We start from the raw sequence: 27,438 nt of genomic DNA, 5'->3' as shown, positions 1-27,438 counted from the left end.
AGTTAGAATTTGGCCAATCAGAATTCTTGCCCATATCTTTGCTCTTCTTGTGTATCAACCGTCGTGGTGCGTGGAATGGGAGAATGAGAACACTAAGAAGCAAACAAAAATAAATTTATTAATGACGAAGAAATTATGAGGGAATGAAAGAGAAAGTCTCCTTCCCACGCAAACGAAATAACTAACAACCATATATCCTCCTAAAAGAAAAGGCACCACCACCACACCAACAACCATTATACCTTCTCTAAGCAACCTCTCCTTTCGTCTCTATCTGCCTGTTTCTCTCCTACTACTACTACTACTACTACGTACTACTACTGCTGCTACTACTACTAGTTGGTTAGTTAGTTAGTTACCCAATCCACATTATTATTAAATCCCCAAACACTCCCCTCATTCATTCCCCTATCTCTGTTAGATCTTCTGTCCTTCACCTTATAACAATGACTCAGCTCTTCCGATCCAAATCTTGCATGCTCAGTCGAACATCCATGTTCGACGACTCAGCTCCTCCAACTCCATCTCTCTCTCTCTCCAGCGAAGAAGAAGCAGAAGAAGAAGAATATGAAGAGGATGAATATGATATGAATCGAATATCTACACTGTTAATGGAAGCCGGAGAAGAGAAAAGTGGAAGAGAAGAGAAGCAGTCACAGGGTAATAATCAGTTTCCGATTTTGGCAATATTGCTTGAAGCGTTGAGGAAGTCATTGTTGGTGACTTGTAGTGTGGAGGGGGAAGATAGTAATAATATGTGTTCTCTTGATATTGGTTGGCCGACTGAGGTCAGGCATGTTTCTCATGTCACTTTTGACCGCTTTAATGGATTTCTTGGTTTGCCGGTTGAATTCGAGCCTGAACTTCCAAGAAAAGTTCCTAGTGCCAGGTGAGCTACAGATCTCAATTAATAATCTCCTTTTTTCACTTCAGTTTGATTAATTATCCAAGAATAATATTGTTTTTATGGTTGCAATACCATGTGATATTCTTGAATGCAAGAAATGAGAATGAAAATAAATAATGGATCTGATGGTGGTATTCATATTTTTACTGTAGATTTCTACTACTCTGTATTTAGCTTTCAATAAACAAGTCAGTAAGTCACCAATAAAATTCTGTACGATGTGCTAGTTGAGAAACGTTACAACTAATTATCTTGGTCTTACAGTCTTCCCGAGACCAAGATAGCGATTTGATTGGTGTTGTATCTTTAAATGAAGATTTATTGTTTTTGGGTCTTTTTCTTGGCTGGAAGTGTTGTGAGAGACTACTTACCTACTGGTGTTGTAATTTAATTATTTTTATATGACCCCAGCCCCCATTTATATCAAATCTAAAAGGGATACTTAAGATGTTCGATTCATTTTTCCACACGATCACGTGAAATATATAGGCCTTTATTGTCATGCTTTTTCTAAAGGAATATGAATGATCTTGTCTCCTTTGGTTCCAGGCATCTCAATGTCTTCCTTCCTTTATGCAGTGTTAGTGTGTTTGGAGTTTCTGCTGAGTCTATGCAATGTTCCTTTGACCAAAGAGGAAACAGTGTGCCAACAATTCTACTCCTGATGCAAAAACGCCTTTATTCAGAAGGAGGTCTTGAGGTAATTCTTTTATTTCCTTGCCCATAAAGGCCAATTGGCTGTAGTAACTCGTTTACTAATGTTGTGTTTGATTACTTTGTTGCGATTGAAGGCAGAGGGGATATTCCGAATTAATGCCGAGAATGGTCAAGAGGAGTACGTCCGGGACAAGCTAAACAGGGGGCTTGTACCTTATGGAATCGATGTGCATTGCCTGGCAGGTTTGATAAAGGTATTTTGCTTTGGAAACTCGCAATTTCCCCCATTGCAGTGTTATCCTTCTTTCACATAAACAATGGTTTTGTACATTGTATTGCATAAAAAATATTTTTCTTTAAAATGCCAAATAATTTCCAAAATGTACATTATTTCTTCCAAAGAGTGACTCTCAAGGACAAATCGGACCCAAAAATCACTCTCAAAACTTTTTTTTTTTTAATTACTCACAAGGATCGCTCTTGACACGAAATAAAAAAACAGCTCAAGATGGTAAAAAGTCAAGTTTACCCCGGATGCGAAATAATAAATGGCCTTGTCGAACCGAATTGAAACGACCCAACATATATAGTATGAATAATCACTCTTCATATCTCAACATAATATATGATCAACAAGAACACTTATTTGGGTATGAACATTTATTATTCATACCTCAACATGAGCTATGAACAATCACTATTTAATACCTATTGGAGTATGAACAATCACTATTCATACCTTAATATAATATGTGATTAATGAGAACACATGTTTAGTGTATGAATAATCACTGTTCATACTTCAACATAATATATGATCATTGAGAACACCTATTTGAGGTATGGACAATCATACCTCAACATAATGTTTTATCAGTGATAACACCTATTTGAAGTATGAATTGAATATGATAATACCTAGATAATGTATAATGTATGAATATGAACAATCATTGTTGCTGTTCATACCCCAAATGTTCGTACCTATTTGAAATATTGTTAATATATCAACATGAGCTATGGACAATAAAATCATTCACAACTCATTATGCATAACACGATGGAAGGGTAAAATTGGAAAAAAAAATATTTCAGATTTGGGATATCTGTTCCTACGGGTTATTTTCACCTTAAAATTAGCCTTGTGAGTGATTTTGAAAAAGGGTTGTCCTATAGAGTGATTTTGGCCCGCATTTCTTGTTCTTTCCTCTTTATTTGTTTGTTATAAGTTATAACACTACTAATTGAGTAACCATTCCTTTTTGAATTTTCGTAAGTGTTTCCCCTGATTTTTCTAATAACCCATCGAAACACAAGTTTGGTTATAGACTTATAGGTCGTTTTTTAAATAATAGTATGTTCATTTTATTATATAGGGAGAGAGAGCAATTAAAACTTCCTTTTAGCGGAACCCTTTTGGCTATATGTTTGCTGTGCATCATCATACCAATATGATGTTTGTTTATGCAACGATATATCCAAGTCCTTGACTAAATTTTAATATCATGTAGGCGTGGTTTAGAGAGCTCCCGAAAGGGATACTTGATGCCCTCACACCAGATCAGGTAATGCAGTGCAACACAGAAGTAGAATGCACCAAAGTTGTGAGTTTGCTACCACCAGTGGAAGCTGCATTGCTTAACTGGACCATCAATCTGATGGCAGATGTTGTGCAGTGTGAACACCTGAACAAAATGAATGCACGCAACATTGCTATGGTGTTCGCTCCAAACATGACTCAGGTAAGTGAAATTTAATTTCATCATTTATTTATTGGGAAGTATATTAGGTATGGTGCCAAATTTATCTCAAATGCTTCATCCTTGGCGCAAATTCAATCGCAAATGCCTGGTGTTGACTCTAAGGCCACAGTTGGACAAATGAACAGATGCTGTTTTAAATTTCCCTTACCCCAAAAGGCCAAAGTTAACCTTACATCCCAGCTGCCCTCTCTTTTTCTGTTCTTCTGAGGCAGTTGAATATTTTGTTAAAACTGCAAGGAGTTCATCTTATCCCTATAGTTGGACAGTTTGTGAATACAGCACACATATTCACATAAGAAACACAATAAATTGTGATTTTTGTTATCTCTTTTGCAGATGGCAGATCCTTTGAATGCATTGCTCCATGCAGTACAAGTAATGAATTTTCTTAAGACCTTGATCATTAAAACCCTCCGAGAAAGAGAAGAATCTGCTGCTGAGGCCAGGTTGTTTTCTTCAGGCTCGGACTCTCCTAATAACAAAGGCGACCCCTGTTCATCAATGGAAAGTAGGGAAACAATTGATACATCCATGATAGATGAGCCAACAACTAATATCTCTGTCCAGGGTAGATCAGATTTGGAAAATTTACTTATGAGCAGCCCAATGAACCAAATCCAAAGTGATACTGAGGATAGTTTTCAAAGCTCTCATAAGAAGGGGGAGACCGAAAGTGAACTTGAGTTATCATGTGTAAACACCATACCTTCCGAATGTACGGTGGAGACCACTGGAAAGGAGTTCAGAGACTCGTACAGTAATCAAGATGTTGAAGGGTTCAGTGACAGGCTAAGTTGGAGAGGCGTGAAGAAGCTCTGCAGGCACCCTGTGTTTCAGTTGAGTAAGCCCATTAAGAAACCTGGTTTTGGCACTTTAAGTGCTAGGAATGGAGGTGCCGAAGCTTGGACATAAGATGAGTTTAGTGAGTCTAGGTATGTTTATTGTAATTTGTTTTGAGGTCCTTTAGATAGTTGTGAAATAATGAAGATTGTATCCATAAATGTGTATGTTGTTTCATGTTTGATTAACTGGAACGGACATCAAAGATGAGGCAATTTTAGTGAGTCTAGAATTATGTTTATTGAATAATTTGTTTTGAGGTCCTTTAGATAGTTGTGAAATAATGGCTTAATAAAAGATTTGTATCCATGAATAAAATGTAAAAATAAAAATGTTATATGTTATATTCAAAATTTTTTAAAATTAACTGGAACGGAAATGCATGATTATACCCGTTTAAAAACCAGTGCCACTGAAAGAGGCAATTGGCTTAGGCTTAATAATTGTTGCCCGGAATTAAGCTTTTGGCGCCCTTGTTGCCCGGAATTAAGTTTTCTTGTGCCACGCGAACATTGTTGGCACGGTCAAATATTTGAGTGGGCCGGATCTAAAATTATTATTATGCCATATAAGTGAGCCTTTTACATGTGGATGTGTGCCCATCTACAATCACTTCCACATCTCAGAGAGGTGTGCAACACAGTGATGTTAGCTAATAACATTTCTAGGTGGTGGTAATATCGATCACTTGCAGATTTGCCTTCAAAATTTGACAAAATTTTCTTTAAAATTTGACTAACTCTAGGTAGCCCCGCAAATTTTACTAGCAAATATCACCCCATGCGTTATTGGTATTGTCGCGTGACACTCTAAATGCCGTCTAAAGTTGAAAAAAATAAAAGAAAAAAAACTCATGCGATATTCCCACTGTCGCAGCGAATGTCGCACTAAATTGGAAAAAAAAAAAAAAAACCCACGCGACATTACCACTGTTGCGCCGCATCCACATCCGGAATTGAAAATTTGCATCTAGGAATGCGGCTAGACAGGTGATGTTACGAATGCTTCCACCTAAAGTTAGAATCCACCGCAATTCCGAGAATTGAAAGCAAATTTCCAGGTGGTGCAGACCTAGAGATGCTCTAATAGCTTTAAAAAAAATGATGTCTCAACTTGTGTGAGAGGAAGTGGAAGGGCCGAAGCCCAAAAGACGTTGGATTTGAAAGTAGAGGGACCGGGTTAGTAAGTAGACGCAAAACTGAAGTAGTACTTGTACTTTGTTACCCACTTCTCTACTCTCCTCTCTTATACACATCCCCAAAATTCCCAAATTCCATTTTCTCTCAATCGCGACTTGACGATTTGATAAAATTGCTGTAAAGCTACTCTATCATTCATTCATTCATTGATCATCAACCTCATTCATTTAGGCGGGAAATATTACTAGGTTAGTTTTTCATTATCTCGATTTGTTTCTTATTTTCCAACTAATTAATATATCTACGGGCCTTTTAATTATCTTGTAGGGTTTTGGGCTATACCTAGATTTTGTGTTTTGGGTCAGTAACTAAGAAATACAACATTTGCAGCGAGGGAGGGCGAGTTGGTTTGGTGCATTTTCTTTCTAGTCAAGTCAATGGAGGCTGCGACCGGTGTTCCCAATGGTGGGCGCGTCGTGTCGTTGCCTTCTTCTACGACTACTGTAGTACATCCTGTCAGGAAGGAATGGCGAGCTATCTCCGAGCATTCTCTTCGTAACTCCCCTCCTCATGAGGTCAAGATCCCATCTTTTTTTACCTTTACTACTACTACTACTACTACTAGACTTCCTATTCCTATGTTTTGTTTTCGAAGACTGACCCATTCACTCACTCTCATGCAGGAGATGGAGAGGCTCAAGTTGGGCCAATCCTCCGACGAGAGAACCATATATGAGGTAGGTCAAAACCTGTTTAATAACATAATATGCCATTATTGATTTCTGGCCTGACTTTTGATTTCACGCCTTGTAAGGTGCAGCAGGGAACGGCTTCACTCCATCCTGATTACTGCTCCATCACTGTCGATGGAAGCCTTGATAACAACCTAATGCAGCAGCGACTCCATGATATTTCCTCGCAGAGAGAGAGGATGCAGCAGATGGAGACTGAACTAAGAGCTCAGCTTATAAGTAGATCCCAGATTATGGATATGCAGAATACCTTCACTAACCAGATTAATGAACAAGTCAATGCTGCTGCCAAGCTAAAGGTTTCTTATTTCCTTTTTATAATTTTTCTAGATGGGCTTGTGTTGCTAGTACTTCTTACCTGTTGTAGTCTTTTGCTTAGCTTTCATTGTGTCAATGGATTAACTCATTGTCCAAAGACATATATGACGTCTTTTTTAGCCCTATGTGCACACGATGTGTTTTCAGCGTTACTCATTGTGGTAATCCATGAATGTTTTTTGATTGTACAGGAGCACTTACAAGAGAGGGAACAGGCCATACACGAGTTAGAGCTAAAGATGGAAGAAAAGGAAAGAGAGCTTCGAGCAATCAAAATTGATAGTGAAGCGGTTTGTACAACATTTTTTTTTTTTTGGCTTTCCTTCCCTCTCATAATATTAACTTCATCTTGCATATTAGTTTTTATCATATATTTCGTAAATATTGTGGGCAGGCTTGGGCTAAGGAGGACCTCATAAGAGAGCAAAACAAGGAGTTACTGGCCTATAGGTATGTTGATTCACAAAAAAGATGTACCTTTGCTGTTTTTTAAAATTTGGTTACTTCAGTTCTATCACTACTTTTTCTTTATTTTTATTTTTAGCAGTTTCTGTAGTTTATGACTTTATGTTGTGACCCCTTATCATTTTATCTTCAACTTGGAGTAGTTGATAGATTGGGCATTATGCGATTTATAGCTAGTATGACTTTGTTTTGCAGAAGAGAGCGTGATAATTATGAAGCTGAAAGGGCCCAACAACTACAGCAAGTACATGAACTTAAAGAACATATTCAAGAAAAAGAGAGACAATTTCTTGAACTGGAGGAGCAGGTATCTTTATATCGTTCTTATTCCACAACCTTTTTCCAAGTTGATGCCATGGACTGATCAAGAAAACAAGTTCTTTCTATGTAATGCACCCGACGTTTTGGTGCAATAATTGCACAAGCTACACCTTTTGAGTTTTGATGCATTCAACTTGTTGCCATCTTTCTATGATATTCTTAGTTACAATTAAGCTTGATGTGACCTGCCCAAACTCTTGTAACCTTCTGGGAGAGGTGTCTCCTTGGCATGTTATTCTATAATCTTATTCATATAAACCAAGCTTGATGTGACCTGCCCAAACTCTTGTATTCTTCTTGGAGAGGTGTTTCCTTGTCATTGTATTATATGCCTATTGCCTGTAGAGTCTGTTTGTTCAGGTTTTAAGGTTAAATTTGTGTTTCCATTTATCTGCACTTCCATTGGTCTAACAGAAAAATATCTTTCAGCATAGAGTTTTGCAAGAAACCGTTCTATACAAGGATGAACAACTGAGGGAGGCCCAAGCCTGGGTTGCACAAATGGATGCCATGCAATCAACAACCCACCATTCATTACAAACGGAATTGCGAGAACGCACTGAACATTTTAACCATTTTTGGCATGGTTGTCAGAGACAGGTTTATTTTCTTTCCTTTTTGGCATGTGCAGGGCATCCGTGTTTTTTTAATATGCATGCACAATTGATTAAAATCTGTGATTTTGTAATCTGTTTTGCATTTTCTCATTTACCCTGACTGAACAGTGTGTTTGTGCTTTACACTAAAACTAATTGTTACTTATATCGACTTGTTTATGGTAATGATGCTAGTTTGCGGACATGGAGAGACATCACTTGCAAGCCATACACCAGCTTCAGTTGGAGTTGGCCGAGGCAAGACAAAGAAGTGGAACTTACACTGAAGATCGTCTTTGGATCGTTCAAATTCAGAGGAAGCTTCTTCATTTGGTCAGATCAAGGGAACACAATTTAATGTTAATGAAGATGGGACATTAACTGGTAACCCTGGAATTCATCCAAATGGAAATATAAATATTTATCCACATGTTGCTCCGGTTGGGAATGCATCTGTCAAGGTATTTCTAGTCCATGTTATATTAAAGATCTTTTTCTATTATATTTTTATTTTTTCTTCTTCCTGTCTGTCATCGTGACGTTTATTTTGTTGGAATATTGAAAAATCCTCTGTTGTGTCAAAGTACTGAATATTCTAAACTGATCTCATTCTGTTTACACGAGTGTAGATATATGCATGCGTTCTCCATGTAAACTTTGTCTTACTATGAGATCCTTTATCTTTTCCTTCTGAAGTTGATCACTTGTGTTAGAGATTGTCTGATACACAAGTCCTTTATAGGTTGACATACTGTTTGTTCTCTTCCTACCTCTTGATGTTTGTATCTCAAATCATGTGTGGGACATTTTTTAGAAATTACTTCTAGAAGCTAACTTTTATTAACCTCGAGAGTTCGCATGTACTTGCCCATTTCTTCTAATATGTTTATATGTATGTGCTATTTCAAAGTGGTTTGCGATAAACTGTTTTTTACTCGTTTTTGTGTAGCTTCGGTCCTTGACATTTAAAATGTCTGGAGGAATTTGTTCTTTTGTTGTATTCATTCTTTATGTCTGGTTTATTAATCTTTGAGTCACAGATTCCACTATCTGTAAAAGTAATGGTGTCTTTCTGCGTGTTTTCATCTGTTGAAGTTTATATTATGATTGAATTTTTTCCTTCAGAGCGAACATGAACCTGGAGTTCCAATCCCATCATCAGTACCTGGGCTTGGGGCTTACGTTCCTCCTGGACAGGTTGCTGCTTTGCATCCTTTGTTTATTCCTCAACATGGTATTCCACACTCTGTACCACACAATTCACATAATCATGAATCCCTTATGGGTCACTATATGCCAATGCCTGCAATTCCATCCCATCAGGACTGGCAGAACCAGCAGGTAATATTATCTCCAGTTGAGATGCTGTAAATAATTGTATGTGGTTCTAAATGACAGTTCTATAAAAAAATTCGTGTAGGCTGTAGCAGATGGGTCACAGTTATCAAGTCAAAATCAATACCAATCATCCCAAACTGAGCAGAACATTTCGGGTTCAGCTGGTCACTATGACTATGAGCATTCAGCAGATGGACGCAAATCTCATCCTGACTATCTGGTTTCTAATATTGTTCCCAGCCAAGAAGCTGGCTCTGCAATCACCACTTCACGTGAAGAAGCACAGGTTATATAAGATTACTAATCAAATTTTACCACTTATAAGGAGAAGACTGTTTTGTTAATTTATAATTTATTTTTCTGCCTTTCTTTTTGGTCTACGACATTGAATTCTTGTGTGCTTGAATATTTTGCTTAAGGTACTTGAGCCAAATGGGAACCTAGTATATCTGCAACCAGAGCAGAAACAACACGAGAGTTCCCACTTCCCCAAGGACTTGGGACTGAACTCTGTTGAAAACATTGAAACCAAGGTTAGTTTGTACTGGACGGTTTAATGTGTGTAATTCAGTGCGGCATCAGCCTTGAACATTATTGTTTAGCGAGTCAAGTAAGTACTAGCTAATACATACAAATTTACAGGATCAAATTGATTCGACTGCAATGCAACATTCAAAAGAAGGGCATGGTATGATCATGGAAAACTTCCCGCTGCCAGTGCACCACTATCCAGTACTCCAGGTCATTCATTGAATCCTGGGGTATCCACAGAATGCAATGGTGATGATGTGGTTTTGCCTGAATCAACTGAACCAACTTCGAATTTGCTTGCACCAGGAAAGACTCTGGAGTCTAGACTACTTGATGAAGGCTCATTGTTAGCTTGCGTTGTTCGTGCAATTCCAGCTGGAAGTGGCGGTCGGATTAGAATTAGTTCAACTGTGAGCATCAAACACTAATCCACAGCTATTGCATCTGATTTCTGAGTCAAATCAGATTGAATTTTGGTGTTATTATATTTTTGTTACTCATCGAGTATTTCTAATGATGATAATGCTTGTCGTTGTTATTCACAGCTACCAAATAGACTTGGCAAAATGCTTGCTCCTCTTCATTGGCATGATTATAAGAAAAAATATGGAAAACTTGATGACTTTGTGTCTGGTCATCCGGAAGTAAGACTCCCATCTTACTCTATGCTTTATTTTTGATTGGCATACTTTGTGTGCCCTGGGTCCTCATTATGTGTCCCTCGTTGAGATTGCAGTTATTTGTAATAGAAGGGGACTTCATTCAGCTTCGTGAAGGAGCACAGGGAATCATTTCAGCTACGGCAGCTATTGCAAAAGTTGCTGCGGCAGCTGCAGCTTCTACTCCATATTCGTCGGTGTTTCCCTCAGTTGCTGTTACTCCTATGGCACAACCCCATCGCCTTAAGAAGGTTTCATCAATTGATCCTAAACCTGCTAATATTGGTTCTTCAGATACTGTGCTTACTTCTGCAGATACTGGTGATAAGTCATCCCAGCAGTTAATGATGCAGAATCATTCTGCGAATGGCGTATCTAACATTGTTCAAGGTCTCACAAATGTAAAAATACTGAGCAAAGCTAGACATCAGCAGGAACTGAACGGCTATCAATCTGAGATGAGATCTGGCCAGTCATCAGTACAGGCATCACATGGAAATGGAACAAATTCTGATGGAGCCAGGTCGGCCTTTCACCAGAACAAATTAACAACTAATGGAAGGCAAGGGATGGGTTTTGGAGGGAAACAGCAGGGAAGGTAGGCCCTTATATACAAAATTGTTTCTCTTACTTATATACGTTTTCTTGATGTCTTTAGGATGATATAGATAATTATTGATCTTTTTCCATGTTCCATTAACAGGGATGCCGGGGTTGCATATATCTCTCGACAATAGTAAGTATTCTCCCCCGAATCACCCCTCCCTCAAAAAAAAAAAAAACTAAAGATAAAAATTATAGTTACAGCATTTGCACTGAGCGATGCAGAATAGTGCATTTAATGATCTAGTAAGTAAAGGTACGAGGTAGGCAGGGAATCGCGTTGAGAAAGAGAAGCTCCTCTTTTTACCGCACCCTTGTTCATCTAACCATCACATTCTTTCCATTAAGTCATTAACAATGAGAATGAAGGTCCATTGAAAGAAGTTTTACAACATAGCAAAAATTGAACCCCTTGATATGTGGTTTGTTTGAAGTTCATGGAGGTGAGAATTGGGGATTTCGTATATGGTCACTTGACTCTCTCTACTGTTCCTAAATAGAAATCATCAACAATCATGAAAGATATTTGAAGTTCAAAGCTTATCTTTGGTGTATGTGTTCTAATTTTTCAGATGGAATTCTTGGTTTTGGTTTAGTTGTTTTATAGTTTGGTTATGTGATTTAACCAAAAGAATTAGGGTATTTGTGGAAGATTCATTTCTGTTTCGGATAACCTGACCAACCCGAGATTCATTTCGGTTTCGAATATGTTATGGAAAATGAGATCCAAGTCAGGTTCGAATATGCTAAAAAAATATTTGGGTTGGATATGGGTTTACTGATATCCTCCTCGAACCTGGCCCGTTCCTTGTTCCTTGCCCCAGTACTAAGGCGAGTGCTTTTTTTTTATAAGAAAAGTAAACCGTTACTTAGAAGTCTCATGTTATTATCTATGTTTCTAATTTAACTGTCCTATTTCTTGATATCTTCAATATAGTATAGTTTATAATATTTTTTTTTTTTTCTGTTTTTGCAATTGACATTTAACATCATGCCTTGACAACATCGCGTAGTTCATCTCAAAAGTGAAATGTACACTCTTTTAAACCAAAGATACCGATTTACTTTTCTTTGATGTGTGCGACTCACAAGCTTTTCATGAAAAATCTTTTCTTAAACTTCATCCAACAAAATCAGTTTTTGGAACATGTGGTCTGCACTAGCATTGGTCTGAAGCGGCCTATGGTGTTCCCCCAGAAAATAACCCTCTAAACTTAGGCTGCCTCCAGAGTCCTGATCAATTTTCCTCATGAGTTTTGGCACATGCTTTCTTTGTAATGCATTCCGTACCAGACTGATCTTATATATACATTAAAATTTGTCTATTTCTAGAAATGAGGTTGATTTTTGTGGTCTGCCAGTGAAATGTGTATAGGGCTTATTTTGTAAGTTATTTGCTTGGCAGGATCTTGGGAACATCAATAGAAGTATCTTGGGGAATATTGGCTTCGTTGGCACTGTTCTCTTGGGCAAAGTGATGGTATTTTGGAGAGAAAACACGTTTTTCTAGGGTGGTAGCAACCGTTGTCATTTTATTAAAATATTATACAACTATTGCAATGATGATTCGTCAGTAGTTTTCTCTCGTACATTCTTCCGGTAGGAATGATTTCCATCTACTGTTTTTTGTACTCTGGTGAACGTTCAAATCCAGAATAGTGATATTCCTGCACATTTGTCATGTTTGATAGACTGTTTATTCGTCCTCTAGTGTGCTGTTGGCCAGTTTTTTTTTTAGATCAGCAAATTTGAATAGCAATAGTGTATTTATAAATGCTCATGCGTTCACGTCATAAGGCAACCATGAAAACTTTGAGCCTGAGGTATCCATGCAGATGTTCCAGTTATCTATATCAAAGTATTTTGGATATTTATGTTTGAGTATGGTAGTATCTTTGAACTTTGAAATCAGAGTTGCCATAGGCTAAAAAGTTAGCTAGGTTTACCTTGCCTTCAATGAATGTTCTGTTTTTTAAGATTCAACAATCCTTTTGAGCATTGCATACTGTGTGAAGCGGGCTGTTAGTTTAGACTTTGTTAAGGGAGGGGGACGGCGGACAGCCCGGTTCACCATAGTTCGTAACAAACAAACAAAAATTGGAAGGTTTCAAATCGCCCCAATTTTACGCCCCAATTAACTCACGTAGTTGATTTAGAAATAATTGTAAAAGAAGCAGAATGCAAATTCTAGTATGGAAATTGCTCGCTGCTTATAGATACTCCCTGTCTCCCTTCACTGCTGTCAGAGGCTTAATATACAAGAGGGTAAAATCAGTAACCATTTGTTAAGCTGTATATTTCTCCAGCTCTGTTCTCTCATCAAGCTGACTGGTTAAACGTTATCTTATTTAATTATGTTTCATTGTTAGGTTAGCAAACAGTGCCACCTCACGTTATTTTGAAATGACTTTAGTTAGATTTATCAGGTACTTGGAACATTCTGTTGTCGGCAACGCATCAATAGTTTCGAGGACCATTGGCTGACAGGACTCTCTGCAATCTTTTCTCTCAGTTGGTAGATCCAACCAGTTTAAGTTAAAAAAAAAAACAGATTATGTTATAGTATAGATTATATTAGAAATAACGAACTAGTAATGGAGTTATTTAAAGTGGTGGTGTCTACAGAGTATAGAATATGATTCTGATGTATCTAGTTTGACACTTTGACGTGGTCTGCCCAGGCCAAAAAAGAAATGAAAATGAAAATAAGTGAAGCACACACGCATTCGCTTAATCCATATACAAACAAGATTTTCTAGCTAAAGAGTTCATGCATCAGAACCAGTAGTACCACATGTGACGCATAGGATCCAAGAGTATATATATTTAAACTATATGATCTGCTAAGAGAACGAGTCACTCCCTCACCCCGGTTGTTTGGACTTTGGGCATTCAAATTTTGAATCAAACTTTACGACCTCCAAACCGTAGCAATGCTCAAATGGGGCCATCACTTCGATTTTGTTCAAACCGAATGTCAGGCACACCTCACAAATGGTGACTTGTAGAATTCCTAATGAGTTGCGTGGGGGGGTTATCACCAACTCACCTGCATGCCATTGCCACCCTTAGCATATTATGACCAATTCACATGGTGCCGAGTGTAATATAATAACCTTAGCAAGATGAGTGATACATGAACTTATGAACGTCCTTTCTTCACTATTTCATACTAACACTTCTCATCTAAGACTTGCTATATAGTATATACTAACAAACAACTCCGTGAAGATCTGCATGATTGCATCGTGCAGCTCTCGTTTTTAAATGCCCTGCCAAGTGTCACCTTCTGTACTAATAGGAAGAGCCCAAATTTCAGCCATAATTCTTTTCATCTCAAGGATACGAAAGTGGGTCACTTATTCCTTAGACCAGTTAATGGTACGCATATGAGATAACCAATACAGTATACTCTGTGCCAATCTTTGATTTGAACTGTGGAACTAACTGCGAAATATGATTGTATACTTGTACGACGATGATGTATTAATGCTTGTCGATGAAGTAGTAATTTAGTACACAATGAAATCTGAAGCGATTCCAAGTATGAATAGATTAATGGATGAGGTTGTATCAAGAAGGCCAACATGAATTGAGAGAGAGAGAGACTTTGGATTATTATTTGAACGTAAGTACATTTATTTGAACTTTAGATATACAGCTTTAATGCCAAAAATAATAAAATTTGAACTATTGGAAGCTTAATCTTTTAAACTCCTTTCGTTCCCGATATTGCGTACCTAAGATTATTATATCCATTTTGTATTTTTGACAACTTCACGTGATTAAAACTAGAGAAAAATTCATTGATCGATCGGCTGCCGTGCACTTGCTACCACTTTGGTAGCACAAGCTGTTATTCAATTGCTTGATTTGTTCCAAATTTCCTCGAGTTCTCTAGCAAAATCCTCCTGCCTTCCTACTACAACTGTGACATGATCCTTCTTCTCAATCACACTAACACGAGCTCTCGGAATTCTGTCTTGAACGTTGTAGCTACACTCGACGGGTAGAAGTTCATCATCTCTACCATGGAAGATGGTGACCTCGCATTTAAGGTGATCCGGATCTCATCCAAATAACCTTCAATTTTGCCTGCTGTCCCACAGATGATGTTGTGTAGGGTATGCCATGCAGCGTTATGTGTATGACACATGAACCCGTCAATCAAGAATGTTTTGATCCTGTCAATGATCATTTTGTAAGAACATGTTCAAAATTTTCATGAATGTACGTGAGTATGTGACAACTGACACTACTTTCCACGGACCATTTTTTCCACAACACTTGACCTTTCACTGTGTATGTATATTGCTAGTATTGCGTAGAGTAAATTTCATGTTGAGCAATTAACGAAACATCAGATACATTCATACATTACTATCTTGATTATTCATAAACAGTCCATCACTTCAACTATTTCACTTAATATGCAGCAGGAACTTTTGTATTTTCTTTCATTCTCAATTTAATTTCTTGGACCCATTTGCCTTCTCAACAACTATGGTATTTAATTTTGCTCTAAAAATAAAATAGGGACGGCAGGTCTCTACGTAATTTCTTTTCGTGAAATGATCATATGAAGCAGATAAAAGGAAATGGAATAATTTCCTATAATACACATTTCCGAAATCTCAAAAAAGGAGTAAGCAATTTTATTATGTATAGATAGTTAGATACAGAGTAAAAGGAGGTCATGTAATACTCTAATATGATATTTAAGAACATGACCCGGAATAACATATGCTGAGATTTGAATAATATGACCATGACTATTAACGATGAGAAGGCTAAATTTTTAAAATATGATATTTATTACGAGTTGAAATAATATGACCATGACTATTAACGATGAGACTCGAATAAGTTTTGAGACCGATCAGTTACCTGTTTCTGGTGATAAACTTGAATATGAATTCCCACAACCGATGGTTCTTGCAGATAAGAAAGCAAATTGTCCGGCTAACATGTTCATACCAGCAAGCCATTGACGCACCAAAAGCAATCAATGGCCACACACGGCGCGGTGCTACCCTTCTCATCACGTATTGTGTCGCCTGTTCCCCTTTAGGCACCGAAAAATATGGCTGCAGACATCATTACAAATTCAAAAAAAATTCTACTCCCATTTGTATGTAATTAAAAAGTAAAAAAAAAAAAAACTTACCGGTGCAAGCAATGTTAAGGATTTTACGGCCTTTGGGTACTTGACAGCAATTGCAAGCGCTAATATGCACCCTAAGGAATGTGCTACGATGTGAAATGAATGCATCTTATACGGTTCTATGGTCGAGCGTTCAATCATATCAACGTGGTCTCTCAAGGTATATAGGGAATCCGTCGGCTTTGGACTTTTCCCGAATCCTAGTAGATCCACTGCCAGCAACCGATACGATGACTTTGTAGCAGCAGAAAATTTTGGAAACAGTGTTTCAGTCCAAAATGTAGAGGATGAAATGAACCCATGGATGAACAGCACATGTTCCTTGACATTGTCTGAAATATTGATGGATTAGTGGGGACTAACCGACTAACTCATGCATCATGCATGTACATCATACATTCTGACCATGTATTCTAAACTATTTTATGTTCTAGAAAATACAGTTACCTTTTGGTCCTTCTGCGTGAACAAAAAGAGTGTCGTTGTGAGAGGAGGTCCAGGAAGTACAAGTCTTGCAATCACAATCAGACCATCTCGGTGTAAGAAGTGATTGAGGTCCACCGATTTTCCCCTGTAGCATCTCTATAATAGTGGAGTTAACCTTGAACACCGATGTAACAGTAGCATTATTGACCTTGTGATCAATAGTAGTAGACTTGATGGTAGTTTTCTCCACGCTCTTCATTCTTATCAGTCCCTTAGCTGTAGTTTTAGATATCTCAGATACAACAGAAGAACGACTGTATAGTGTATCCGAAATGTCATCCAACTCCAACTTATTACTTGAACAAACACAAACAATTTTGGACTCTCCTTGTTCCGACACCAGTATCTTACCACTGCTTGTAATAGCTTCTTTGGGTGAGGAGCAGTAACATGGTTTCCATTCAGCTTCAATAAAGAAATCCGCAACTTTATAAACCACACAAAGGAACACATCAAGTACATCAAGAATGGAGAACACTATAAAACTCATCACCTCGTTAGTAGCCCTGCCTATGATTGTTAAAGCAGATTTTGGAATCCCCATTTCTCTTAATTTGATCGAGCCAAGTACAAGAAGTGCTACCACCGCTACTACTAAGTGCATCTGGTAGTATTACTACTACTAGTAGTATAGTGCTGATTAGAACATGAAGAGAAAGAGGCTTATATATAACAATAAAAAAGCTGTCACATTCACATTAATACTATTGTCTTATATAAATTACCAAGTTGATTGAATACCACCTCTCTTACCTTAATTGCAAAACTACACTCTCACAAAAGGAGACAAAACATGTGTTTAAGTATGCCGATGGGTGCATTCAGTTTCTTTGGAGGAATCGTGTTGGAGAGATGTTCTCTTAGAAATCTAGTGTAAAGAAATAGAGAAAGTGGGGAAGGAAGGAGGGGATTGTTAAAGTGTGATGGACACGTTGTTAAATAGGAATAAGTTAAGTGAACTGATTGTACATTAAAACGTTTGTTGGCCAAGGAAAAAATAAGGGGTAGATGGTTGTTGAACCTCCTTGAGAAACCAAAGATTTCTTCACTGGCAAATATATAGCAAGAGACTATTACTTAATTATGAGTCCTGTGTGCCACTTAATCTGCTGCTTGATTAATTAGTTATTAAAGATCAATCATGTCCGTTAATACTCATCAGGTCCAACGGAACTAACTGTTTTCTAATTGTTAACAACGAAAGGGCTATCACAAATTCACAATCGTAGAAAGATCAAAACTATACTAGGAAATAGAGAAAGCCTTAGAGAAATGCAGAGTATGTGCCCCTTAAACAATGGCTGTCACCTTAGCATTTTCCATTCCTAATCAGCATTAATTACAACATGCTCCCTCAAGCCTTGTTCCGGTTTGAGAATCAAACAAATCTTGTTTTTCTCTTAGTAGCTTTGTGCGGGTATGGGATACCACTTGGCTACTCGGGCAAATGAACCAGCCCATGGTGCAAAAAATGCCCATAAGCATAGTTTAGCAAAGGCTCCAAAGCATCGTTCGTTAATTTTTAAGTTTCAACCGTTTGTGTGTGTGTGTGTGTGATGGTCAAGAAAGATCCTAAGATTGAGATGGTGCTGAAATGGAGCTTTTTTATTAATCATTAATGGAGTCTACATGAGACTTTTTTTTAGGTGAGACCTTTGCTAGGAGCTGCTATAATAAGTTTCGGGAGACGGCGGGTCGCCGGAATTTGATGGTAAATACTCTTCCATGAAATGCGTAGTTTCCTTTTCTTTTTAACATATTTTGATTTGGATTGTTTGGTGGTTGTGATGGTTACTAAAGATGGTGGAAGGGCGGTGGTGGTAAGTGATTGGTGAGTGGGAGATAGTCGACAAACGAAACCGTTAGATTCATCTATTTTGGACGTTTTAGAGGACAACAATTACATGTGTTGTTTTTAGTTTCAACTAGATTTTGAACCTCTGCATACGCTTGAGATCTATTAAATATTTTGTGTACTTAAAAGGCTTTACAAAATATTTTACACAAAATTTCGAATCAGAATATATTTTTATTGAAAATAAACCGGAATACGTTAATGAGCAGTGATTATGGTGCATAAGTACTTTGAAACTAATGGATCAAATTGAGATAGCTTCTTCACTTTGTAGTTTAGGATATTAATCCGTAATTTTCAAATAGAATTATCTTAAACTCGATCTAGTTTGTATAATAATTTTCTTAGATTTATGGTGATTTAGCTGCAAATTTTGAATTATAATATATTTTTATTGAAAATAAACTGAAATACGTTAATGAACAACGATTATAGTGCATAAGTACTTGGAAACTAAAGGATCAAATTGAGATAGCCTCTTCACTTTGTGGTTTAGGATATTAATCCGTAATTTTCAAATGGAATTATCTTAAATTCGATCTAGCTTGTATAATAGTTTTATTAGATTTATGATGATTTAGCGGTAAATCATCACCGCTCGGCTTAAGTACTAATGTGTACAAATTACTAAAACAGATTGATTGTTTCCATATCCTCAAAGAATACACTACTCCGACTTGAAAATATTTATCACATGAACGTGTCCTACGAACGGGTGCCGTTATATTAAATTATTCTAAAAAATATTAGCAACTATGCATATTTATGAGATATGAAAATTATATTAATTACTCATTTAAATTTCTTACCCCACTATTTATAAAAAAGAAACATCAAACCTTGATAAAACTCATCGACTTTTTTTTATTGTTAGGTTTAACAATAGAAGTTTGATTGAAGTTTTGTGAGAAATATAAATGAAGTTACTTGAATAGCAAGACATTAATCATAATAAAAAGAATTAGGGTTAGTTAAGTTACTTGTTTTCAAAAAATTAGTGATACCCCCAATTGCAAGATCCATTCTGAGATGAATTTTTTTTTAGGATGAAGAAATCGATCGTTGGAATAAAAGGGGTAAATTAATGATAATTATGATAAACATTACTTAAAATGCAAAATTATATTTGTTGAGACATTTGTTCCCCCTACATATAATACAAATATATTTTTGGGTTATTAGTTCAATGCATTTGCATCAAGTTTATGATTTTTCATTAATTATTCTATGAGGTTAATTTAATGTAGTACGTTGCATCCAGTTTCCAATTTCTCATTAATTATTCTTTGATGTTAGTTAAATGCAGTTGTATTAAGTTTCTGATTTCCCGTTAATTATTATTTAAGGTTAGTTCAGTGCAATTGCATCCACTTTATGATTTTTCGTTAGTTATTCACTAAGGTTAATTCAGTACGGTTGCATCCAGTTTTCAATGTTTCGTTAATTAGTATTTGAGATTAGTTCATTGCATTTGCATCCAGGTTCCAATCTCCCGTTAATTACTCTTTGAGGTTAGTTCAATACATCTGCATCGATATCCAGTTTCTGATTTCCGTTAATTGTTTTTCTAGGTTAGTTCGATAGTTTAAAATTTCTATACAATTTGCATACATGTAAGAGTCTATTTTTATAAACTCACTTTCGTTTTGGGTTCCTAATCACTCGTAATTATTCATGTAACGTAGTATAACGGATTGATAGTTTTGTGAAATCGAAAATGGGACATTGATACAAATTGTTACAAAAAATAGTATGTTGATACACGTGTTAAGAGGACCTAAGTACGTTGCGTATTTTTGTTATTAAGCCTTTTAAAAAACAAATGGACAAAATCACTTTCTATGACAATGTTTTTTCGAAATCACTCACGTGCACAATTTTTGGGTGAAATAACCCGAAAAACCAATTTTCGGGGGTGACTTCAGATCGGATCAAAGGCTTTTGGAAAAATTTCCATTTTTTTTCGGATGACAATATCCTTTCCAATTCTAATCCATTTTTTTTTTTTGGATGTGCAATTTTTTTTTCCCGAAATAGGAAAAAATTCATAAAATTTTCTTAATCGGCAAAATTCAGAAAGAATTGGAAATTTAAACCTTATAATTGGATTCTCTTTTCGGAAAACCATCGTTATGATATGATTTAGTAACTATAGATGAAATTGACGGTAATATATGTTAAAAATTCAAAAATTAATCAGAAACCGGATTGGATCGGATTTTGAAAACACATCCAATTTCTATCCAATTATTTTTCGGAAAATTCAGATATTGAAATTTTATAAATCGGAACTAGGGCTGTCCACAAAAAACCGAAAACCGAAAAACCGAACGAACTATATATCATTTTTTTTCGGTTTTCGGTTTATGAAATTTGGTTTAATGCGGTTTCGGTTTTATACCGGTTAACCGATATAACCCGAACCAACCAAATGTATACAATTATTAGTCTATTATATTATATATTTTGGATAATATCTAATATATTGATGTTAAAACAACCATTGGATCTCATCGGTGTAGTTGTGTAATCGTTATTACACACAAGTAAAACCTATTTCCCAAAAAAAAATTCACTCACTTCGATAGCCACCACTCCTAATTTGATCAAACCCAACAACAACAATTTTCATCCATTCCAACATCATCCCCAAATCTCTACCAGGCACTAGTAAGTGATTTACTTGCTTCAACACCCACTCTCTATCTTGATCTTTAATTTTTCTTCAATTTCCATGAAGATCTTGAAAAGTCACGTACATGTTTCCGACATATTTCCGTTTGGGTTATATATAAACCAAGGATGAAATTTCCTTCTGTTTTCTCCGTGATGAGTTGGTGATGAGTAGCTTCCATCACCATCGTTAATAAGAAAACATAGTTTACCTTACTTGAATGGGCGCAATTGCTTCTTCTTGGCTCAAGGAAAATGTTCTCTGTAACTTTTACTCGAAGTTATTTTAGTCCCATATCAGCAATGAGCAAGCCAAGTTTCTACAATGAAGTTATAAACACATTAATTTGGGCTTGGAGACATCAAAGCATGCCTTTGGGTGGCTGGGCTTGTTCCTGAGTTTATGGAGTGGGCCTTTATGAATTGAGCCTGTGGCAAAGCTGTAGTTGCCTTGGTAAAACATTTGGATTTCAACAAATTAGGTTTTAAACCGAACCGAACCGATTTTTGCGGTTAAGTTAGAACTTCGATTTTTTTTTGAAGTTGCGGTTCGGTTTCGGTTTGAAAAGTTGAAAACCGACCAAGTTAGTTCGGTCCACAATTTTGGACTAAACCGATCCGAACCGAACCGTGGACAGCCCTAATCGGAACATATATATCATTGCCAAATTCGGAAAAATATCGAATTGGCCGGATTTCAGAAAATTCGAATTATTGGAAAAAAGTGGCACCCCTACGTAAAGACAAATAGTTTGGATTTAAAATTAATGTTTTCCGATTTTGCCATTTATGTTGTTTTTAGTATGAACAAATGAACAATGAGTGTTCATACCTGATGTTAGGTGAACATACCTCATACATTATGTTGATGTATGAATAGAGATTGTTTGTAATCCAAATAGGTATGAACAATGATTGTTCATGCATAGTTCAATAGATCTTCTTACTGATCAATGATTGTTCATACTCCAAATATATATATGTGAACAATGATAGTTCATATTCCAACTAAGTGAACATACCTCATACACTAAGTTGAGGTAGCAAACAATGATTGTTCATACTCCAATAGATATGTTAAGGTATATGAACAGTGATTAATTAGCAGGTGCCGACTAGCAAAGTTGATAAAATCTTTGGGTGATGATGAATCGTGGCTCGAAACGCCAAAGATCAAAGAGTTCGCGATATCATTTAGGGCTTGCCAATATATAATAATAATAATAAAAAAACAATAATTAATTGCCAAATAAGTGTTCTTGCTGATCATACATTATGTTAAGGTATTTCATACTATATATGCCTAGTCGTTACGATTCTGTTCGGCTGGGGAGTTCATTATTTCGCATCAAGGGTAAATTTGACCTTTTATCTATTCCAACCGTTTTTTATTTCGAGTCAAGAGTAAACTTGATTTTTTATCTATTTGGTCCTTGTGAGTGATTAAAAAATATGTGGTTTTGAGAGTAATTTTTTCGTCCGTTTTGTCCTTGAAATATAATTCCACGACATCATTTTCGCTCCAAGTACATGACCAATAATTCCTTAGAACAAGTGGCAACATGATATTTTAGAAGGTCGGAGGAGTGCCAAATAGGCCTTTTAAACGCATGCTGGTTGAAACCACCTTAGCAACCAAGTGTAATTGCAACTCTGCTATCTTTAACAGTATACAAACCATAAACACTGTGTCGCATACTCTGTATGATGGATACTTGGTTGTTAGAGGATAAGAACTGGACAAACAACAACATTTTGATCGTCATGGGTAGAATTCACTTAGAAAACCGGCTTACCGTGAAGGTGCCCAAGTATTTATTTACTAGTCCATGTTCAATATCCAAGTAATATGGAACTATTATTCTTCACACCTCTTCTCAAACTCTCGATTTCTCACAAGCAATATGGAACTATTATTCTTCACACCTCTCTCGATTTTCCACATGGAGAGCTACCAATGGATAAAGGCTGGAGGCATGCACCCGACTCTCCCCCTCCACACTGGGCTAGAGCTACCAATGCAACCACCATCCTGACCCAATAAATTGACATGTTAGATTTTATCAAATCCCTTAAGATGTCCGACATGATGAACATATATCATATATTATCGATGCTTTATAAAATATAGACTTAGAGCATCTCTAGGTGGTGGTAGCATACTCTTCAAATTTGAAGAATGCTACGAGGAAAATCGATAACAAATTTCACCAATTTCACAGATGGTTAATTCAAATTCGTCATTCATAAAATTCATTGGAGATGACCTGCGCGACATTGAAATCTGGCGTAGCGGTATCCTTGTATCGTAGCGACATTACAAGCTAATAAGCCCCCAAGTTCAAAAAAAAACGGCGACATTATTCGCCGCACCAAATTGAAAAAGTAAAAAAAAATAGCAATGCGACATTAGTAGTGTGGCGCCCGAGTAATCTTGGCGTGGTGTTGGTCAAAGTAAAAAAAAACTTGGGGCGACATTAGTTAGATGGCGCGACATTACTATTATTAAGCTCGCATCCCGCATCCAAACCTCAGTTTGCGAACAAGAATGCGAGCAGGGGGGTTATCGACCACAACCGACCACCTAGAGTTGGAATTCGGAAATTCGAACATTCGAAATTTGAAGAATGAAGCCGATTACCGGATCGATCCACCTAGAGATGCTCTTATATGATGAGGTATCTATATTCATATAAATATTTTGACAATTAGAAGTTAATTCCAATTATAGTTTGATTCTAATGGGAAATTAGAATCAATATAATGCTCAATTAGAAACCCAACCTCTCCCCCCATATTTTCTATATATATATATATATATACATACATGCTATTAATTATGTCAAGTACGTTAAGCAAATTAGCGAAATACACAAATTTCAATCATCAAAAACTATATGTAAGGTATATCGATATGTTTACGTTTAATTATGGTTTCATAATTATTGTGATATCAGTAAATTTATGCAATTCAAGATTTTGGGATTATGTTTACATGGCTAGTATTATGTGAATAAAAACAATGGATAGAATTAGGGGTGATAATTTGGCCCTCAGGTCCGATCTGGCCCTCAAAAGCTGGCCCTCATAGATTTGAGGGGCAGGCTAGGGCCTAGGTTTTGGAACATGAGCGCGACCCTTATTATTAGGCCCTCACTTGACCCTCATAATTTTTTTTTGTTATTTTATATTACATATATGTTTTCTAACTTAATTATCTAGATTCTATCAACTTTTTTTCACTATAGTTAGTATTTAATAAAAGTAGATTAGAGCACAAAATATACATTTTTTGTAATTAAATGAAAGATCGGTTATATAAATGCAAAGTTAATATGCAATTCTAATGTACTAACATGGTTTAGTATTAAAAGTATAAGACTCTCATCTTTTCCTCCGTCTCTATATCTCATTTTTAAAAATATAAGAATACATTTTATATCTTTAGTTGAAATTGATATACATAATCAAAAGTATAATAAAAAAAAAAAAAACCACAAAACATTGAAGTAAATTAGTAGTGTATAATTCCACTGAGCCTGGTCCTCATTTGGCCTTCAAAATTGAGGGCAGAAGAGCGGATAAGGGTTGCATATTTATGTTATGTCCCTACTTGATCCGGCCCTCAATCATGAGGCTTTTATGAGTTGAGGACTGGGGCAGGCCCTGATAGAACTCACTTAGAAAACTGGCTCACGAAGTTAAGGTGCCCAAATGCTTATTTACTAGTCGGGGCTCAAGTATTCAAGCAATGTAGGACCATCATTTTTAACAAGTAACACGTCCAGTTTATCTCCATATGGTGGTGGTTTCACGCGGCATACGGTTCTGCCTAAAGTTGAAGTACGTTGCCACTTGCCACCCAAGTACTTTTAATTTTGTTGGTCTTGTTGAAGACGGTGACCGTACCATATGGAACCGGATACGTTTGTTCTTTGCGGGGAGCCTATGAAGAGGAGGGCTACAAGAAAACTGTATTTGACGCTAACTACAAAGTCACGCTCACATGTATATCATTCAATTCAATGGTTTTTTTAGCGACTAATAAAATGCTGCATCCCGAGATCAATAAGAAGTTGACTTTGTCTAGGTTGCAGCAAAACCTCATTGCTGTGGAGAGAGACAAGAGACGAGGCCCATTGACACTTTGAAAATCAACTATCATGCTGCAATGCCGCAATGGAGATGCATGGCTTTAGCTCAGGCCTCATGGTCAACTCAAAATTGAGAAAGAAGAGTGGTAATTGTGCAGTGAACAGGAGTGAAGTCACCAATCAAACCAAAAGACGAACACAACAAATTAAATTTCAGGAATATCTGGGGACCAAAAGAAAGCTTTAATGAACCCCGAGTCTTTATGGTATGAAGTCAACGGTTATCCTCTGGCTGGAAGAGTCGAAGTCTCGAAGACCTCTTATGTTGTGGGCTACATTAATGCAGTTCATAGTTCAAAGGTTCAACCAAAACAGCTTGAATAGTGAATATGGGCTCGGAAGTAACACCTAACAATTTGGGTTAAGTAGGGTTTATTCGCTTTTGGCCCCATTTTTAATATGGTATTCGTCCGTTTGGCTTTGGTAAGTTTATTTATTTGTTTTTGGCCTAGTTCTATTAGTTGACTGCTCAATATATCATATTTTCAAAATGACATTTTTACCTTGCATGTGACTTGCACATGAAACTCCTAAATACCAGTTTTGATTTATTTCGATCTTGAATTCAAGTACAATTTCATTTGGTTGATTTTAATTTAAATAACCACTTAACAAGTATCTAAATTAAAAAATTGACGGTTTGGATGCTAGTTTTTACATTTATAATTAGGGTATTAAAATTACAAATTACCAATTAGGATTTAAGGTTATTTGTAAAATTTGATGGTTTTTTCCAATTATAATTTATTTGTAAAATTGAACATAAATTAGCCCAAATTATACCATATAAATTGGGGCTTTCGTCAAAGGTTATATTGTACATAAATTGGCCACAATTACATTTAATAAATTAGGATTTTCATCAAATTAGGGTTATATTGAACATAAATGAGTCCTAATTTCATATAACAAACTAGGGTTTTTGTCCACTTAGGGTTCTATTTTGCAAAGTGAACACTATGAAGTTTATTGGATTGTGGAATAAAAAAATATTCTATTTAAATATTTTTTTGTTTTGGCCTATTTTTCAACAAAACTTTTAAGCTTTTAGCTCCTCCATTAATGGATTGTGAGAACAACATTCAATGCTCCAACGGCTAGTTATCAATAACCCTAACCGTTGGATGCAAACATTAAGGTTTGGACACATGTAAATTTATTTTGTTTAAAAAAAAAATGGTCACGTGTGAGGGAGGGGTATTTCGGTTGTTAAAGAAAATATGAGAGCAAAAAATGAATAAATGAACTTATAGGAGCCAATAAATAACAACTTCATCAAGATCAACAGTTGAAAAAAAGTCACAACTTCTATTTTTTATTTATTATAAATGGCAAGATCGCATCTGATTATTTTCGTCACAATTTTGAGCATTTCGATCAAATTCCTGTCCATGTACTAAATACAAAGATGGTGTCAAAAAAAATTTCACTTTGGTATCAAGGTATCAAATTAAAACTTTTTTTGGTAGGACTCGAGATCTCTACAACCGGGTACAGAGATCATCTCTGTAACTGTGTTATCTCGCCGTTGATCCGAATCCGAGATGTGTGTGTGTCTCGATACTTGTGTGTGCTCCAAGATGTGTGTGTGTGCCGAGATATGAGATGTGTGTGTGGTACAGAAATCTCTGTACCCGGTTATAGAGGAACCGGTCTCTTTTTGGTAATCAAGGTATCAAAAACTACTTAAACCAGTGAAATAGTTCTTTCCATTATTTGTGGGGATAACATCTTTGTGCAAAATCCAAGGTCCCAAATATTAAAATTGGTGGTATATTGGGCACCCAGAAGTCCAGAACGGAGAAGTGGAAACATCCACCTATTTCTGTATGACTTTAGTTTCACAATTTTATACTGTATTGAAATCAATTAAGATTGTGTTTTCCCTGAGTGATGAGTGGAAAGTGGAAACGGTTGGAACCCTTACATGACAGTGTTCTGAAAATCTTTATGGTTCATGGAACGAATCTGACCCAACAACAACCAATTGACCCGAAGATGGACTCTCCACCTTGAGACAGCTATCAGATTTGGATGCAAATATAGAGAACCATATCACAGTTGGAGTCCCAGTAAGAACAAGGCCCAGAGGCACCATCCATAGTTGACTGTTAGATCGGTGGTATTTAAGACTCCACCACAGCAACAACAAAGCACCAGCCCCGCATATCAGAAACGAGCAAAAACACGCCAAGGACATCTGTGCAAGGGTCTTTG

At 36.5% G+C, this 27,438-nt stretch overlaps 3 protein-coding genes across 3 annotated transcripts; 2 read left to right on the top strand and 1 right to left on the bottom strand.

Moving 5' to 3' along the window:
• The first annotated feature begins 302 nt into the window (after window positions 1-302).
• On the top strand, window positions 303-4,351 carry ROPGAP3 (Rho GTPase activating protein with PAK-box/P21-Rho-binding domain-containing protein). The gene is made up of 5 exons (XM_086587617.1): window positions 303-889; window positions 1,487-1,607; window positions 1,699-1,818; window positions 3,076-3,306; window positions 3,664-4,351. The coding sequence occupies exons 1-5, from the start codon at window positions 447-449 to the stop codon at window positions 4,237-4,239; spliced, it is 1,491 nt and encodes a 496-aa protein (XP_086443743.1). The 5' UTR covers window positions 303-446; the 3' UTR covers window positions 4,240-4,351.
• A 1,020-nt stretch (window positions 4,352-5,371) lies between these two features.
• On the top strand, window positions 5,372-12,599 carry LOC147473307 (RNA polymerase II degradation factor). Its single transcript, XM_086587575.1, is given in 19 exon segments — window positions 5,372-5,554; window positions 5,634-5,881; window positions 5,990-6,043; window positions 6,121-6,357; window positions 6,568-6,666; window positions 6,771-6,826; window positions 7,037-7,148; window positions 7,592-7,762; window positions 7,954-8,053; window positions 8,056-8,219; window positions 8,884-9,099; window positions 9,179-9,382; window positions 9,516-9,629; window positions 9,739-9,768; window positions 9,771-10,037; window positions 10,173-10,271; window positions 10,364-10,884; window positions 10,990-11,022; window positions 12,295-12,599. Coding segments are annotated over 18 exon segments (2,616 nt in total). The 5' UTR covers window positions 5,372-5,554; window positions 5,634-5,743; the 3' UTR covers window positions 12,296-12,599.
• Window positions 12,600-14,481: 1,882 nt separating this feature from the next.
• LOC147473306 (putative lysophospholipase BODYGUARD 1) lies at window positions 14,482-17,357 on the bottom strand. The gene is given in 5 exon segments (XM_086587597.1): window positions 14,482-14,952; window positions 14,955-15,073; window positions 15,777-15,976; window positions 16,057-16,385; window positions 16,501-17,357. Coding segments are annotated over 5 exon segments (1,494 nt in total). The 5' UTR covers window positions 17,144-17,357; the 3' UTR covers window positions 14,482-14,749.
• Between the last annotated feature and the right edge of the window lie 10,081 nt (window positions 17,358-27,438).

Source organism: Coptis chinensis, unplaced genomic scaffold (assembly GCF_015680905.1).
Source record: "Coptis chinensis isolate HL-2020 unplaced genomic scaffold, ASM1568090v1 utg279_pilon_pilon, whole genome shotgun sequence".
Taxonomy (NCBI): domain Eukaryota; kingdom Viridiplantae; phylum Streptophyta; class Magnoliopsida; order Ranunculales; family Ranunculaceae; genus Coptis; species Coptis chinensis.
Note: the sequence above shows the minus strand (reverse complement) of the source record. Positions and strands in the feature narration are given on the sequence as shown.

Excerpts from the sequence above, each read along its gene's own strand:
- ROPGAP3 (XM_086587617.1), top strand. The coding sequence starts at position 447 with ATGACTCAGCTCTTCCGATCCAAATCTTGCATGCTCAGTCGAACATCC. Across the intron at positions 890-1,486 it reads AGAAAAGTTCCTAGTGCCAG|TGTTAGTGTGTTTGGAGTTT; the intron begins GTGAGCTACAGA and ends TCCTTTATGCAG. Across the intron at positions 1,608-1,698 it reads ATTCAGAAGGAGGTCTTGAG|GCAGAGGGGATATTCCGAAT; the intron begins GTAATTCTTTTA and ends TTGCGATTGAAG.